The following is an 18,609-nucleotide window of genomic DNA, read 5'->3' as shown; positions in this document are numbered from 1 at the left end:
ACTGACCATGGGCCAGACGTTCCCCACCCATGCTGTAGAGGGAGGACTGCCACTCACTAAGCTTCCTCATGGAAACATCATTCCTCCGACTACACTAGAATTAAAGCATAAAGATAGTATGAAAGGCAAATGATTGCAGGGTTGGAGGTAAATCTCTAATGCAGAATTCTATAAATGTCTTACAGTGACTAATTAATCATCTAAACTAAGGCACACTAGGGAAATTAAAGAAGGTACTATTAATAATTGTGCTGGGACAGCAGTCATAAACCAGGACTGTTGCAGGCGAACTTTGCAGGAGGACTTGGATCACATAACCCTTTTCTGCTCCTTTTGCCCTGACCCCTAGAAGCTGTACTTCTGTACCATTCTTATGTAGCACATGCAGAGGGACTCCTGGAAACTTTTGTTTTTCTGTCTACCCAAATGTCCCCCAACCCTCATTCTTCCCCTTATTGCCCAATAATGACAGATCATACTCAAGCCAAATTAGGGAGAGCAGCTCTATTAACACTGGTGGGACCAGGAAGGAGCAGACCAGTGTGGACTCAGAGCTGTGCAGTGTTTTCTTGAGAGTCACAGTACAGTCTTAGGGTCAGTTCTCTCCCCAGCCTTTGCTTGGGGAGGCTTGAGGCTTGGTTTTTCCTTTCCTTGGCTCTGGCCTTTGAGGAAGTTGTTGGGGAGGGGATAATGCCTCTGGGTTTCTTTGCCCCAAACCCCTCTGGATTTGTAGTTGCAATCTGCCTTGGAGCCAGAGTTGATAAGAGAGATTAGTCCTAGGTCTGGGTAGGGACTAAACCTACAGCAAAGGAAGGAAGGAACTCCAGGATAGAGTACGCAAAAGGGAAGGGCAGGAAAGATACCAAAAGTTTGTGAAAATGAAGAAAGGGAAGAGAAAGCAGGTGAAAAATCAGGCCCTAGATTTGCTTGTTAGGAAGGGTGAGGTAACTTTATGCTTAGGAACGCACAACCATGCTTGGTTGTCACCACCTCTGCTTTCTGGAGCATCCTTCCAGGGTTATCTTACCATCTGAAGCAAGTACACCCACCCTTCCCATGAAGTGTCCACCTTAAGATTCAACCTCCCTCAGCCCTTCCAGCATGCAGATGTGCACGAAGAGGGATGCTGGGTGGAGGCTGGTGCCATCCTTGGAGAGCAGGTGTATATGGCGGTAACCTGGAAAGGCATAGGAGGACAGCATTAGGAAGGCAGCCAGAGTAAGGGGTTTGGCCAGGGGTGGAAGGACACGCTCACCTTGTTGCATGCAGGTCCAAGGCAAGGTGTACTGACCGATAAAGTCATTTCGGGATGTCCAGTTGTAATCCTTTACCAAAAAACGCAGCATGGCCAGCTCAGGTACCAGCAACTGGAAGCATAGTGTCTGCCCCCAGTACGGATTAAAACCTGGGTGGAAGAGGGGTGAATGTGGGAGGGAATGAAGGAACAGACATTGTTGACTTTTGGGGGGGACCTGCATTCTAGGTTACTTTCCCTGTGTGCTTTCACTTAATTTTCATAGCAATCAGGTGAGGAAATTGAGGCTCTGAGTGGTAAGCAATTTGCTCTGGTTACTAGACCTTATAATTGAGAGGCCAGGATTCAGACGGAAGATGTCCAAGCCCTGATTCTTTGTCCTGTTCCACTCTGCCTCCAATGGAGGTGGGAGCAGGATGGTGGTGACATGGACTATACTGAATGAAGGGCAGGAAGTTAGGAAAGTAACAGTCAAGCTCCTCCTACCTCCCCCCAGCACTGCCCAGTCTCACCATTATTCTCCACATAGCTGGTCTCCTGCCGGGTTGTGTCTGGGCGAACACCAAAGATTTCCACTCTCACCAGTGGATCCACAATGGATCCCTCTTTGGTCTTGTCCACTTTGGGGAGTTGTTGACCACTGATCACCTGCAATAGTTTCTGCTCAGCCAGCCCCATTCCAGCTCTCACCCCAGGGGAAGGGGGAAAACTAAGGGAAGAAAGAAATGCAGGACTTTGTGCTCTAGCTTTGGGTTTGCAAAGCCAATCCTCCATGGGTAATAGATTTTCTTCTAGTAATCTATGTGCAATTTAAAATGCATCCAAGTAGAAGCTGAACAAGGTTTGAAAGGTATGTTAGTGACAGCAACCCCTTCTATAGCATTTACTGTGCACCAAGCATAGTTGTAAGCACTTCGTTTTAACTAATCACCACAACCCTGTGAGGTAGCTAGTAGTATTACCCCTATTTTGCAGGTGAGGAAACTAAGGTTAAGAAATTTGCCCAAGCCCTGACCAGTTTGGCTCAGTGGCTAGAGCATCGGCCTGTGGACTGAAGGGTCCCGGGTTCAATTCCAGTCAAGGGCATGTACCTTAGTTGCGGGCACATCCCTAGTAGGGGGTGTGCAGGAGGCAGCTGATGGATGTTTCTCTCTCATGGATGTTTCTAACTCTCTATCCCTCTCCCTTCCTCTCTGTAAAAAATCAATAAAATATATTTTTTTAAAAAAGAAAGAAACTTGCCCAACAGTTTCACAGCTAGTAGGATTTGAACTAGGCAATTGGCTCCAAAGTCCATGCTGTTAACAATCAGGCTAGCCTGCATCTCACAAGGAACTTTCCACCCATTACACTCCTGTCAGGCCTAGCCACCTTTTCCCCCTGCTTCTATCCCAGCTATCCCAAATTTCTTCCCATCATTTTTACTTCCCATTATACCTGGATTTGGAGGGTCTGGGCTTTGAAAGGGCTGATGGGCCTCTCCGGGTGGAAGGAGCTCTGGGTGTCACGAAGGAAGTCTGGCTTCAGCACGTAGCCACAGCCACCATTCTGGCGGAAAAGGCCATCATAGATGTCCATCTCAAGCCCCGCAGTCTGCACATTCATAGCCACTGAGGGCCCCAGAAGAAAAGAAGGGAAGAATTCACCTTGGAGGCCATCTAGCCTCTCAGGGAGTTATAAAAGATATATTCAGTATAAAAGAGCCTGCTGGGAATACCTCCATAGATATCTTTCTCAGCCTAGCACTCTTGGAACATTCCCTGGACCTACAGCCACCCAGGATCTTGTTGCCAACTTATTGCTCTCCCACTCCCCCTTCACTGGGCCTACTGCCCCCTCACCCATCTGGCAGCCTGCATTCCAGAATTCCTGGGGGTTGTAGTTAGATGAATCTGTTCTCAGACCACTAGGATACACACGGCTCAACTGCCAGGCGTTATGCTGCACAAACTGATTGCCTGTAAAAAGGGTGTAGGTAGAGAGTTGGAAGTGGAATGGATTCTCCCCCTCCCCTGGTCCCACCAACTTCAGTCTTCTCCCCAGCTTCTCCCTAGAGCGTTGAGTCCACTATAACTCCTGTCCCCATGCCTACTCTGAGAAGTTTCTTAGCTCCCTGATCCCTCCTCAGCTCCCTTGTCTTCTTGGAACTCATCTGCTTGCCCATCAGGCCCGACCTTACTCATCCCATTTCTTCCCTGTCCCTCCCTTTTGGTCCTGACCAGTCTCCTTGATGAGGTTCTTGGCCTTTGTTTCAGAGAAAGATGATAACTCATAGAAGCGGTAGTGCTCCCTCGAATGAGTGAAGTTATAGAATGAAACAGTCTTTGTATAGATAACCAGGGCAGAGAGGGATGGACACAAGATGGCCTTGGATTTCTGGAAAAGGAGAAAGAAAGGACGATGGAATCAAACCATTAGCAATCTGAGAGGAAAGAAGCCAATAACCAAGATCTGAACTTCCCCACCCAACCTAAACCTCTGCCCACTACCTCCCCACTGCATTATCCCTCCTGCCTCACCTGCTTGAAAAAGAGAGGGAACCCAGGCTTGGGAAGAGGAGCCTGGACCGTAATCTGACAACAGATAGATGAACAAAGCAGCGGACACATCACAACCTGGGGATGGGAATGGGAATAAAAGCAGTCTACATATACTGATGGGATTAGTTTCCTCTGGACTTGAAGAATCTGTTCTATATTACTTTCTGGGTAACAGGTTTTAAATTTTATTATTATTCTTAAACAGGTATCATCCTCCCTGTCTTTTGTCTTTTAAAACAATTATTCTTGGTCAGAATGTACATGAACCCAGATAGATATGTCAAGGTGTGCAAATGGTCATGTAAGTCACATCTGGGAGGATGTGAGGGTACCAGAGTACTACCTTTAGATTTATCTCCTGAATTCCCATTTCCATCCCTGGGCATGGCAGCAGGTTAGACACCAGAGCCCCAGAGGGAATAGTATAAGCTAGGAGTCAGTCGCTGAGCCAAGCAAGTGCACAGAAGAAATGCAGACTTCAAACCAGGATTTTGACGGTCCCACAAATGACACTCCTCCCCCACAGGGAGCTGGGCCACTCAGGTACAGCCTTCTCACAGTCTTCACTGTCTCTACCTCTTCCTGCTCCTTCTCTTTGGCTATTTTTGGCCCTGCCTCAGATTCACCTTTTCCAATAGCTTTCTCTAACTAAGCTCACTTTAGTTGAGGTCACAGCAGTCACTCCAAAAAGCCCTACTTACTCAATATAATAATGCTGCACACACACCCACCAGTCACTTTCAAACTTGCCTCTGAGGAGACTGAGAAGTACAACGATGTCTCAGGAGTTACCTGGGAGACCCAGGATAGAGCCAAATGGGCATATCAATTAAGATGGCTCTGCATTTATCTATTTTATGTACTAAGATTCCAGATAAGATTTCATTAAAAAAGATTTCATGGCCCTAGCTCAGTGGCGGCAAACTGCGGCTTGCGAGCCACATGTGGCTCTTTGGCCCCTTGAGTGTGACTCTTCCACAAAGTACCACCTGCAGACGCGCACGTACAGTGCGATTGAAACTTCGTGGCCCATGTGCAGAAGTCAGTATTTTGTGGAAGAGCCACACTCAAGGGGCCAGAGAGCCACATGTGGCTCGCAAGCCGCAGTTTGCCGACCACTGCCTTAGCTGGTTTGGCTCAATGGATAGAGCATTGACCTGAAGACTGAAGGTCCAGGTTCTATTCCAGTCAAGGGCACATGCCCAGATTGTGAGCTCGATCCCCAGTAGGGGGCGTGCAGGAGGCAGCCAATCAATGATTCTCAGCATTGATGTTTCTATCTCTCTCCCTTTCTCTCTGAAATCAATAAAAATGTTTTTTAAAATAAAAGATTTCATGGCCCACAGAAGTTGGACAGCCATTGCAATATATCTACTAGTATATATGGCAATATATACTGATGCCAAGTATGCCTCTTTCATTGGGGCAAGGGGCATTTTGCTCCTTGGCTCTCTACCCTCCTGGCTCTAGTCTCTTCACACATGGACTCCCAGCTTGTGATAGTCAAACCAAATGCCAGAGCAAAGACCAATCCCCTGGCCTACCTTCTCATTTTTGTCCTTGCTGCGAGGGCTCAGCTCCTGGGTCTCAGACTCAAACTGGGATTCCAGCTCAGGCTCCTGCTCCCCTTCTAGTTCAGTCTCTAGCTCTTCCTCTTCTTCAAGATCCTCCTCAAGCGTACTTAACTTCTTCCCCTTCACCAGGATCTTCTTCTGAAGCTCCTAGGGGACAAAAATGAAGGGGCTTGGCTACTTGTCTGCTTTGGGACCCTTCTGGGGACTATGCAGATCCTATTACTCTCACAGGGCCACGTCAAAGGCAACAGAAGTGAGTGAGTGAGTAGTCAGAAGTTCCCACAGGAAGATTGCTTGATACATACAGTAGGAATTTGTATTGGTTTTTTTTTTTTAATATATTGTATTGATTTTTCACAGAGAGGAAGGGAGAGGAATAGAGAGTCAGAAACATGGATGAGAGAGAAACATCGATCAGCTGCCTCCCACACACCCCCCACTGGGGATGTGCCCGAAACCAAGGTACATGCCCTTAACCAGAATCGAACCCAGGACCCCTCAGTCCACAGGCTGACGCTCTATCCACCGATCCAAACCGGCTAGGGCGGAATTTGTATTGTTAAAAGCAAACTGGTAACATCTCTATCCATGTGGAAAAAATAAATGGGGGCCCTATCTGGTTTGACTCAGTGGAGAGAGTGTTAGCCTGAAGACTGAAGGGTCCCAGGTTCAATTCTGGTCAAGGGCCTTGATTGGGGCTCATGTGGGAGGCAACCAATCTCACATTGATGTTTCTCTCTCTCTGTCTCTTTCCCTCCCTTCCACTCTCTCTAAAAATCAATGGAGCCCTAGCCGGTTTGGCTCAGTAGATAGAGCGCCGGCTTGTGGACTGAAGGGTCCTGGGTTTGATTCCAGTCTAGGGCGTGTACCTCGGTTACAGGCTCCTCCCTGGCCCAGGCCCTGGTCGGGGCATGTGCAGGAGGCAACCAATCATGTTTCTCTCACAGCAATATTGCTCTCTGTCTTTCCCTCTCTCATTCTCTCTAAAAATCAATGGAAAAATATCCTCGGGTGAGGATTAACAATAAATAAATAAAGAGATAAATATCCCTGCCTCACATTTGACACATAAAGATTCCTCATTGATTTAAGATTTACATGAAAATATAAAGAATATTACAAAAAAATATGGAATCTTTTTGAATAATCTTAAGGTGGGAAAGCCTTTACAATATGAGATGAAAACTCAGAAGACATAAAAATCATTGGCATCTTTGACTGCATAAAGCTTAAAAACCCCTGTGAGGCAGAAGGTAAGAAAAATAGACTGAAAAATATATTGTCCAGAGCATTAATATTTTTTCTTTCAAAATTATTTTATTTTTTTATTTATTGTCTAAAGTTTTACATGTCTCCTTTTTCCCTGATTGACCCCCCCCCAGCCATTCCCACCCCAATATTTTTAACATTTAAAAATTTTTATCCTATATAATAAAAGGCTAATATGAAATTGACCGAACAGTGAAACAACCGGTCGCTATGATGCACACTGACCACCAGGGGTTAGATGCTCAATGCAGGAGTTGCCCCCTGGTGGTCAGTGTGCTCCCACAGGGGGAGCACCGCTCAGCCAGAGCACAGTGGCGGTGGCAGGAGCCTCTCCAGCCTCTCACGCAGTGTTAAGGATGTCGGACTGATGGCTTAGGCCTGCTTGTGGGGAGCGGGCCTAAGCCATCAGTCAGACATCCCCCCAGGGCTCCTGGACTACGGACTACGAAAGAGTGCAGGCTGGGCTGAGGGACGCCCCCCCAACACACACACCCACAGTGCACAAATTTCGTGCACTGGGCCTCTAGTATGTTAATAAAAATTATAAACCTTCAAAGTGGGTAAATAATATTAAGTCAAAAAAAAATAGACCTTTTTAAATTTTTATTCACACTTGCCTTTATGAATCATCTCACTACTGGAGTTATTTGTAGTCCCTCTCTTATATTGTTAGTGGGAATGCAATTTGGTATTTTTTCCAGAGGACTCCTTGGCAATAATAACCAAAATGTCAATATGCAAACTCTTCAACCCAGAAATTTTGCTTCTAGGAATTCATCTCAAGGAAAGAATAAGTGGGCAAAGCCGTACGTACAAGTGAAAAATTATAAACCGCCTAAATATTGATCACTTAGTGGTTACCTTTACTATCTACTAGTTGAATAAATTATGATCCATACATAAAATGGAATACCATAGAGCTGTTAAAAAGGAAAAACATTATATATGAAAAGACATCCATGATATATATTACTAGGTGTACCAGTTAATAATGCGGATTTTTTTCAATAGATGGAGTTACACATATGCTGATATATATGCAATATGATATATATGCTATTTTGTTGTATTGACAACAAGCTTCAAAACTTCATATGTAAAATTTTCTGAAGGTGTTAACATCATAGATATTTTTATGCTTAAAAATGTTGAATTTTGTGCCCCAAAAAAGAGCATTTGCGGGAAGTTTTAATTCATTACTTTATTTTGAAAAGTGCTGTTGAAAGTTATTGTCTACTTCGGGAAGCTTATGGTGAACATGCTCCATCTCAAGATACCTGTGAACACTGGTGTAAACGCTTTAAAAGTGATGATTTTGATGTGAAAGACAAAGAATATCCAGGTCAACCGAAAAAGTTTGAAGACCAACAATTACAAGCATTATTGGATGAAGATGCATGTCAAATGCAAAAACAACTTGCAGAAAGATTAAACGTTGCTCAGCAAACAATTGCCTATCATTTACAAGCAATGGGAAAGATTTTGAAGGAAGGAAAATTGGTGCCACATCAACTGAACAAAAGACAAATGGAAAACCAAAAAGTCATCAGTAAAATGTTGCTTCAATGGCACTCAAGAAAGTCTTTTTTGCATCGAACTGTGACTGGCAATGAAAAGTGGACTTATTTTGAGAATCCCAAACGCACAAAATCATGGGTTGATCCAGGTCAACCATCAATCAACATCAACTGCGAGGCCAAATCGCTTTGGAAAGAAGACAATGCTCTGCGTTTGGTGGGATCAGGAAGGTGTGGTGTATTATGAGCTTCTAAAACCAGGGGAAACCGTTAATACTGATCACTACAGACAACAAATAAATCAATTTGAACCACGCTTTGATAGTGAAACGACCAGAATATGCCAGAAAACACGGCAAAGTAATTTTGTTTCATGATAACGAACCATCACACACTTCAAAACCAGTTAAAAACATGTTAAAAGATCTTGCCTGGGAAGTATTAACCCACCCGCCAGACCTCGCTCCTTCAGATTACCACTTGTTCTGATCGATGGCACACGCACTTTCTGAGCAGCACTTCAAGTGGAAAATTGGGTCTCTGAATGGTTTGCCTCAAAACAAGAAAAGTTCTATTGGGACAGTATCCACAAATTACCTGAAAGATGGGGGAAATGGACAAAGCAATGGACATTACTTTGAATAAAGCACTTAAAAAAAAATATATATATATATATATATATATATTATATATATATTATTTATATATATATTATTGATTTTTTTTACAGAGAGGGAGAGGGATAGAGAGTTAGAAACATCAATGAGAGAGAAACATCAATCAGCTGCCTCCCACACATCCCCAAATGGAGATATGCCCACAACCAAGGTACATGCCCTTGACCAGAATCAAACCTGGGACCCTTCAGTCTTCAGGCCAACACTCTATCCATTGACCCAAACCAGTTAGGGCTGAATAAAGCACTTTTGATGTTTCTCCTGAAATTATCGTGTTTTCTTTGATTACAAAATCCACATTATTAATTGGTACACCTAGTATATGTGTATAAAGGAATATAGAGGATAATTCCCATTCACTTTTTTACAGGTGAAGTACAATATTATATTATTATTAACTTTTTAAAAATATGAATACACACACACACACATATATATACACACATATATGTTTATAGAAGTATTTAAAATCTATTAATAGCAGTTATTAGGAAAGTCATTATGGTGGGGGATTTCCCTTTCTCTTTATTGTTGGCATAGTCTACAACAATTATGAACTTTCAGGAAAAATTAAGATACTCTCAATGAAAAACTAAATATAAAGTAAAACTGATTTAAAATTTAGAGAACTCTGTGTTCAATTAGATTTTTTAAAAATTAAAGTTGTCTCCAAGGATATGAAGAGCAAAATGGTCCATCTGAGGGTGAGAAGGCACCAACATGGAGGAAGGAGCCAAAGCGGGGGGGGACACGGAAGCCACAGAAGAGTTTGGGCTGGGGGAGCAGGGCCCCTACCTCAGGTGAGGGCAGCTGAGTGGGCAACTGCCCATCCAAGGTGGTGCTCAGCAGCTGATCCCCCAGGATCTCGGTTAGATGGTGTGCTATGATCTCCTGCTGTTCCCAGCTGCAGTGGTTCTCCAGAGACAAGATGACTGGATAGTCTGATGTCTGAAGGGAGGGAAGAGGACTCTGAAGCCAGAGTTCTAACACTTATAACCTCCTTGCTTCTCCAGACTCACCTAGTTGCTCACTCAACTGAGTACCCTGATTGCTAAACTCCTCCAACCCCATTCCAGGCCTCAAGGAGGTCTTGCTGGGTCTGAAGCCCACCTCACATCTAAAAGTCACTCTTGGTGCAGCCACTGTGCAAAGCAGTATGGAGTTATCTCAAAAAATTAGAAGTGGAACTGCCTTATGACTCAGCAATTCCATTTATGGGACTATAACCAAAGAAACCCGAAACACTGATCAAAAGAATATATGCACCCCTTTGTTCATTGCAGCATTATTTACAATAGCCAAGATTTGGAAGCAGCTCAAGTATACATCAGTAGATGAGACCATAAAAAAGCTGTGGTACATTTACACAATGGAATACTACTTGGTTGTATAAAAGAAGAAAATCTTATCCTTTGCAATAGCATGGATAGGCTTGAAGAGCATTATGCTAAATGAAATAAGCCAGTCAGAGAAAGACAATACCATATTATTTCACTCACATATGGAATCCAATGAACAAAATAAAACTAACAAAATAGAAACAGGTTCATAGATAGAAAACAGACTGACAACAGTCAGAGGGGAGGGAGGTTGGGAAACTGGATGAAAAAGGTGAAGGCATTAAGCAAAAAAGAAAAAAACACCTCATAGACACAGACAACAGTATGATGATTACCAGAGAGAAAGGGGAGTTGGGGGAGGTAGAGGAGGGTATAGGGGGATAAATGGTGATGGAAGGAGACTTGACTTAGGGTGGTGAGTGCACAACACAATGTACTGTAGAACTGTACACCTGAAACCTATATAATTTTATTAACCAATGTCTCCCAATAAATTTAATTAAAAATTAAAAAATTAAGGGACAATTAAATGATGAGCATAATAAAAATTTTAAGTGTAAAAAATAATCCTATATAATAAAAGGATAATATGCAAATTGACCCTAATGGCAGAACAACCAGGACGACCACTCGACCAGTCACTATGAGGCACACTGACCACCTCTCAGTCCCTTTCCCTGGCCGGCAGGCTTCGATCACACAATGGTGAATGGGGAACCGGGGGTGGGTGGCAGGGGATGCAGGTGGCGCCAGGCCAAGGCCCTGTCCCCACCAATCATCTCACACACACAGAGGGTGACCCACGGTAGGGCAGGGCTGGCAAGCAGGCGGAAACGGCCAACCTCTCGGTCCCTTCCCCCAGCCGTCGGGCTCTGATCACCCGATGGCAAACACAGAAATGGGGGTGGGTGGCAGTGGGGGGTGGGGCCAGCTGCAGGCAGCCAGGGAAGGTGGCCCTGATTGCAGGCCAGGCCTAGGGACCGTACCGGCACACGAATTTTGGGCGCTGGGCCTCTAGTAAATAAATAAAAGTCACTTTTGGGCCAGGCCTGCATTGCTCAGTGGTTGAGCATTGACTTATGAACCAGGAGGTCATGGTTCAATTCCCAGTCAGGGCACATGACCAGGTTGCAGGCTTGATTCCTAGTGTGGGGCATGCAGGAGGCAGCTGATCAATGATTCTCTCCCATCATTGATGTTTCTATTTCTCCCTCCCCTTTCTTCTCTGAAATCAATATATATATATATATATTTTTTTTTTTTTTAAAAAAGATGGAAAAACCAATTAAAAAAAAAACACAAGTCATTCTTGGGACCCCAAATCTCAGACAAGTGCCAGATCCAACCCATATTCCTTTGGGATATTAGGGTTTTCAGGCTCAGGGGTGGGGGTAGGCCAGGCCACTCCCCTTGTTACATGCTCATGTTACACTCTCAGGCTTTAATCTCCAGGTTCCTATCATCCCCCAGTCCTACTCACTGCTTTGTCTATTTCCTTATCCACAGCCTCACTCAGATAGGTAATGAAGTTGTTAGAAATGATTAATCTCTAGTAATTACCTCTATGACAACTAAGTACTAGTAACACAGTTAACACTTACTCATAATAACCCCTTAATATTTGCCTGATGCTGCCCTGGCTGGGTAGCTCAGTTGGTTAGAGTGTCGTCCCAATATACTAAAGTTGTGGGTCTGATCCCAGGTCAGGGCACATACAAGAATCAACCAATGGCCCTAACCGGTTTGGCTCAATGGATAGAGCATCGGCCTGTGGACTCAAGGGTCCCAGGTTCGATTCCAGTCAAGAGCATGTACCTTGGTTGCAGGTACATACCCAGTAGGGAGTATGCAGGAGGCAGCTGGTCAATGTTTCTAATTCTCTATCCCTCTCCCTTCCTCTCTGTAAAAACTCAATAAAATAAAATTTAAAAAAAGAATCAACCAATGAATGAATGGATAAATAAGTGAAACAAAAAATAGATGTCTCTCTTCTCTGGTAGTTGAATGCAAGGGGGATGGTAGAATAAATGTAATAGATGTATACTGGGTCCTGCACTGGGAATAGAAGGTTCTATTTCTTAACCCTGTGACATTCCTCTTCTATGTGGTTTTCTGAAATGACTAGAGGCCCGATGCATGAAATTCGTGCAAAAGTAGGCCTTCCTTCCCCCAGCTGCCGGCACCGGCTTCTCTCTGGCACCCGGAACCCGGGCTTTCCTTGCAGCCCCAGTTTCGTCCGGAAGGACGTCCAGTCTAGTTAGCATATTACACTTTTATTTTTATAGATTGTTTCAGCCCCCTTTCTTCTCTGAGCACCCACTCTCTAAAATCAATAAAATTTTAATATATGCCTGATCCTTCATGGTTAAAATCTCTTTTACCAAATGCCATTTGATCTAACCTCCCCTGTCCCTTTACCCTCTCCAGACCCAGCCCCAGACCCAGCCCCAGCCACTTTTTCCTCAGATCCTCTTGCCTCACAGTATTTCCATCCTGGGGCTCCTACCTGGAAGGCATACTGTGCTAGAGTGGCCACGACTTCTTTGAACAGGATACGGGAGGTCAGGGTATGTCCATGGTAAACAACAGGCTCCCCACTGGGTCCATCCCATACATCCACCTCCACACAGCGGCACCCCCGCTTCAGGGCCCTGCAAGAACCCCAAGCCCCCAGGTATAGGAGAGGTCAAGGTCTGGTCTTCCACCTAGGGACCTTCTTCCCACTATGGAGAGAACAGTGCACTTACCTCTTAAGATCCCTGTTCAAGTTACATCTCCACAGACCATTCCACTGGAACACTGCTGTAGCTCACACTGATCTCCAATACCTCCCCTCACTCCCAACCAACTCACAATCTTTCCTTAGCAAGTCATCATATACTACCTCATGATGCTCTGATGTTCTGGTTGTATTTCATTATATAACACCTGAGTTATTTATTTTCTCTATTGGACTTCCTAGGACAGAAACTATATGTTCCATTCATCTTTGTATCCCCTGAAGCTACTAGATCAGTAGTAAGTGCAAAGATATATTGACTTTCTATCTAATGCATGATTGGTCACAATAAAAGTAGTTACCATTTATTAGGTATTGACACAGATTATATCATTGAATCCTCACAACAACCTAGACAGAATAGACACTGTTATCATTTCTGTTTCACAAATGGGGAAAGTGAGGCATAGGGAGGTGAAATATTTAGCTCCAGAGTAACAGTGAGATAGTTAGGGTTTGACTTCAAATGGTCTGACTCCAGAACCTATGTTTTTAACTCCTATGCTCTACTGCAAGCATGTCAAACTCACGGCCAGAGGGCCGCATGCTCAATGAACGAGGTGTGCGGCCCACCAGCTGTGAGTATGACATGCTTGTACTGCCTTCCATTTAACACTTAGTTTACTTATTTATTTAAAATAAATCTGTCAGGGCCTGAGTTCAAAAAGAGTTTCATAGCTTACGAAAGAGACAAGCTCCATTCACCCCTAGGTTTTAATGCCTCTCCCACCCGTCTTCAGGATCTCCTCCACGTCTCTCAGGTACTCAAGGATCCTCAGCCCCCAAACTCACCCCCCCCAACAACATATTTTTGATTCTTGTTACCATTAACAGTGTCCTAAATTTCCCACAGATGTTCCCTTCTCATGAGCTTGATTCCTCCCCCCTTCCTCCCCACTGCACCGTATATATCCCTCGACGCTGCTCTGGCCACAAAGCTGGTCCCCCACCAGGTAGGTGTTGTGAGAGGAATTGATGTAGTAGTGGTTCAGGGGTTGAGTCATATCCTGGTAGATGGGGAGGCAGGAAGGATTGAAGATGTCTCCGTCCTTTGAGTAGAGGTAATTGAGGAAGCCATCCATGCTCAGCACATGCCGCAGCTTGCCTGAGATGTGGAGTAGGGGAACACTAGAATGAGAGAACTCTGAATGGGAGCACTCCAGCACACCCACAGCCAGTCCACCCTACACCTCTCCAGGGTCCTGCCTGTCAGATGGTGTCCACTCCCAGCCTCCAGACCCCAAACTTGACCCCGTCCAGTTTCTGTCATTTCAATCATCCCCACCCTCAGAGAATGTTAAAGCTACAAGGGGAATCATTACAAACATTCTGGTTTGATGCTGTCCAATAGAACTTTTTACAATGATGGAAACTGCACTGTTCAATATGATAGCCTAGACACATAAGGCTGCTGAGCACTTAAAATGTAGCTGTGTAACTGAGGAACTGAATTTTTAAATATATGTTTTTATTTATTTGAGAGAGAGAAGGGGGGGGGAGGAGGGGGGGAGAGAGAGGAAAAAAAGAGAGAGAGAAACATCATTCATTTGCCTCCTGCATGCCCTTGCTGAGGATCAAGCCCTCAACCTGGGCATGTGCCCTGCCTGACTAGGAATCGAACCAGCAAACTTTTTAAAATTTACCCTCACCCAAGGATATTTTTTCCATTGAATTTTAGAGAGAGTGAAAGGGAGGGAGGAGGAAGAAAAGAGAGAGAGAGAAACATCAATGTGAGAGAGACACATAGACTGGATGTCTTCTGCATGCACCCCAACTAGGAATAGGGTGCAAACCCACAACGGAGATACATGCCCTTGACTGGGAATCGAACCCAAGACCCTTCAATCCTCAGCTGATGCTCTAACCAATGAGCAATCTGGCCAGGAAAGAACCAGCAACCTTTTGGTGCAAGGGAGGACACCCAACCAACTGAGCCATACCCGCCAGGACAGGAACTGAATTTAAAATTTTGATTTTAGTTCATTTAAATTTAAACAGTCATAAGGTGCTCATGGCTACCATAATGGGCAGCACAATATTCATTTTGAAGGGGTAATTTTATAGATAGGGAAACTGAGGCCCAGAGAGAATCAAAGTCAAAGGCTTGTTAGCAACACAACCAAGGTATCTTTGTTTTATTCCCTGGGCTGTGTAGCTGCTGCCAACTATGATCTAAGGTGTTTTTTTCCTATTGTCAATTCCCACATGGTATTTTGCCTTGGACCACTCTTTCTTCAAGGGCCAGGTCCTGTCACCCTTCCATAGCCCTCACCCATTTCAGCATGGGCTTCTATATTTACAACAATGACTAACAGTTATTGAGCACTTGCTCTATACAAAGGATGTTACATTCAACATCCCTCTTAATGCTCTCACCAACATGATGAGGTAGATGTAATATAATCTGTCTTGAGCGGTTGGGTAACTCATCTCATGTACATAACCAGTAAGTGCAGGGACTTGAACCCAGGCAGCCAGGTGTCAGAGCCACACCCTACACCACTGGGCTGTGCAGTTTCACTGAGGGAAACATTGCTGCAGGGGGGCTCCCTTGGAAGGCAGACTAATTAGATTCTTATGCCCAGCTTCTTGTTCCAGATTTGATAAGGCCTGAAGATGCTGGAGAATGGCAGCAACTTTCATTCTTTATAGTAATACATCAGATCAACAGGTTAAGTCCACACCTGCCAGGTACTTTCATATGCATTATTACATTTGATCACCAATTATTTTAAAAATGAGAAAATCGAGTCTCAGATTAAGCAACTTGACCAAGGTTACTCAGTAAGAAGCAGAGTGGAAACTTGAGCCCAGGTCTCTTGACTTATACTACCCGGCAGGCAGAGTATAGCATCTGATAGTTGAGTGCAAGGGGAGGGTAGAATAAATGTAATGGATGTAATAAATGTAATAGAAGATCCTATTTCTTAACTCTGTGACATTCCTCTTCTATGTGGTTTTCTGAAATGATTGCTTTCAGTCCCCTTTCTTCTCTGAGTACCCACATGAATCAACACTTTCTATTTGACTCTAAGTTCCATGAATACATTGCCCTTGTCTTGACCTACTACTATATCTCTGGTGCCTAGCACATAAGTCCTGCCACATTTAGGTATTCAATAAGCACTAGCAGAAGTATAGTGTGAGTGAATGAATGAATGAATGGAAGGAAGGAAGGAAGGAAGGAAGGAAGGAAGGAAGGAAGGGGGAATTGAGACTTAGGAAACCTGGGTCACTTGTCCAGCTCTCATTCATCTCATCTCTAATCCTTATTCTCAAGAAAGGCACCAAGTAAGAATCAAATGACCTGGATTTGAATTCCAATTCCTCCTCTCATTAGCTGTTGGCTTTCAGCAAGTAATTTAATTGTTCTAAACCTCAGTTTTTCTCTCTTGCACAACTGACTCAATAATAAAAACTATTTCAACAGGTCATTGTAAGGATTAGAAGAGAAAAGGCATGTAGAGATATTGGCACATTATGGAATACTTGGCAAACGCCCAATCTTGATTTACAAGATCGTAGTAAGAACTAAATGAAGTAAGGCATGTGAAAGTGCCTTGTAAATAATTTCTACATATATAAAAGGCTAATATGCAGTGTCCCCTCGGGAGTTCACCTGGGAGACCAGGAGTTCGATTGCGCACTATGACGTGCGCTGACCACTAGGGGGTGGTGTGGAACATGGGGGGCAACCAGCAGCAGCTGGGGCGTTGAGGGAGCAAGGGAAGGAGGAGGTGGGGAGGTGAGGAACCTGATCAGTCCTGATTACCAGCCAGGACTAGGGACCCTACCCATCCATGAATTTTGTGCACCAGGCCTGTAGTCTAATCTAATAAAAGAGAAACATGCAAATTGACCGCACCTCCACCACACCCACCAGCCATGCCCACCAGCCAATCAGGAGGGAATATGCAAATTAACTCAACTAAGATGGCAGCGGCCATGGAGCTGGAGTGAGCAGGAGGTTTTGGTTGCCCCTAGCAATGGAGGAAGCCAAGCTTCCCACCTGCCCTGCCGGCCCTGAGCTCCGCTCAAGGCTATAAAGTTTCAATTATAGAAGATAAATAAATCCCAGATACTTGCTTCCAGCCCGTGGCCATGGCCAGCCTGAAAACGGCCCTCAGACCCTCATCCAGGCTGGCCACACCCCCATGGGGTGACGGTCCCCACTGGGGGGATTGGCCAACCTGCAAACAGCCATCAGCCCCTCGTCCAGGCTGGCCAGGCACCCCAGCGAGACCCCGACACCCTGAAGGTGGTGTGGCCAGTCTGAAAACAGCCCTCAGCCCCTCACCCAGGCTGGCCAGGCACCCCAGCGGGACCCCTATCCTGATCCGGGACACCCTTCAGGGCAAACCAGCTGGCCACCACCCATGCACCAGGCCTCTATCCTATATAATAAAAAGGTAACATGCACATTGACCCTAACAGCAGAACGACTGGGAATGACTGGTCACTATGACACACACTGACCACCAGGGGGCAGATGCTCAATGCAGGAGCTGCCCCCTGGTGGTCAGTGCGCTCCCACAGGGGTTGCTCTGCCAAGCCACAAGCCAGGCTGACGGCTGCCAGCACAGCGGTGATGGCAGGAGCCTCTCCCACCTCCTCAGCAGTGCTAAGGATGTCTGACTGCAGCTTAGGCCTGGTCCCCACTGGCAAGTGAACATCCTCCGAGGGCTCCCGGGCTGCCAGAGGGATGTCTGACTGCCAGCATAGGCCCGATACCCCAGGGAGCGGGCCTAAGCCAGCATGTGGACATCCCCCGAGGGATGTCAGACTGGGAGAGGGCACAGTCTATGCCCCCAGACTGCGAGAGGGCACAGGCCGGGCTGAGGGACCCCCCTGAGTGCACAAATTTTTGTGCACCGGGCCTCTAGTATTATTAATAACTAGAGGCCCAGTCCACGAAATCCATGCAGGTGGGGGGGGGGGGTGTCCCTCAACCCGGCCTGCACCCTCTCCAATCTGGGACCCCTCAGGGGATGTCCGACTGCCGGTTTAGGCCTGCAGGGATCAGGCCTAAACCGGCAGTTGGACATCCCTCTCACAATCCAGGACTGCTGGCCCCTAACGGCTAGCCTGCCTGCCTGCCTGGTTACCCGTAACCGCTTCTGCCTGCTGGCCTGATAACCCCCTAACCGCTCCCCTGCCAGCCTGATTGACACCTAACTGCTCCCTTGCCAGCCCAATCATCCCCAACTGCCCTCCCCTGCCGCGACCTGCCTCCTCCGCCAGGACCTGCTTCCTCCACACAAGGTGGCAGAGACGCTGGGACCGGCCTCCTCCGTGCCATGCAGAGCCGTGGGACCCCCCAGGCCTCACCACATGGAGCAGCCACCAGACCCCGCCTCCACTGTGCACGTGGCCATCTTGTGGCGGCCATCTTGTAACAACATTGTGCGAGGGCATGGCACAACGCCACCTAGGCTTTTATTATATAGGATGTACTGGTAAATTCCTCACATTCTGAAAGGAATGGAGAGCAGGAAGATATCTACTAAAAGGGCAAGGAGAAAAATTTGAGGGCATAGAGGGCATATTTTAGTTGTGTTTGATAATGCTGATCGATTGACCTTATCATCATCCCCCTCAGCCAGGGGCTGACTAGCTTCCTAGGACTTTAAGGGAGTCAGAGACTTCAAGAACCATCTG

The 18,609-nt window shown here is 45.7% G+C and overlaps 1 protein-coding gene across 1 annotated transcript in view; it reads right to left on the bottom strand.

Annotated features, from left to right (window-relative positions):
• Positions 1-136: 136 nt before the first annotated feature.
• PLCD4 (phospholipase C delta 4) overlaps positions 137-18,609 on the bottom strand; it is a 28,155-nt gene continuing 9,682 nt past the window's right edge. Inside the window, exons 7-17 of the mRNA XM_081095432.1 lie at positions 13,855-14,056; positions 12,679-12,823; positions 9,628-9,780; positions 5,340-5,516; positions 3,775-3,870; positions 3,475-3,631; positions 3,097-3,213; positions 2,693-2,865; positions 1,768-1,903; positions 1,256-1,405; positions 137-1,177 (exon numbers count right to left, since the gene is read on the bottom strand). Coding sequence (XP_080951558.1) covers positions 1,071-1,177; positions 1,256-1,405; positions 1,768-1,903; positions 2,693-2,865; positions 3,097-3,213; positions 3,475-3,631; positions 3,775-3,870; positions 5,340-5,516; positions 9,628-9,780; positions 12,679-12,823; positions 13,855-14,056 — 1,613 coding nt within the window. The 3' untranslated portion in view covers positions 137-1,070. The remainder of the gene's footprint in view (positions 1,178-1,255; positions 1,406-1,767; positions 1,904-2,692; positions 2,866-3,096; positions 3,214-3,474; positions 3,632-3,774; positions 3,871-5,339; positions 5,517-9,627; positions 9,781-12,678; positions 12,824-13,854; positions 14,057-18,609) is intronic.

Source organism: Myotis nattereri (assembly GCF_964212035.1).
Source record: "Myotis nattereri genome assembly, chromosome: 7".
In the NCBI taxonomy this organism is placed as follows: Eukaryota; Metazoa; Chordata; class Mammalia; order Chiroptera; family Vespertilionidae; genus Myotis; species Myotis nattereri.
The sequence above is the reverse complement of the archived record's forward strand: the minus strand, read 5'-3'. Positions and strand labels throughout refer to the sequence as shown.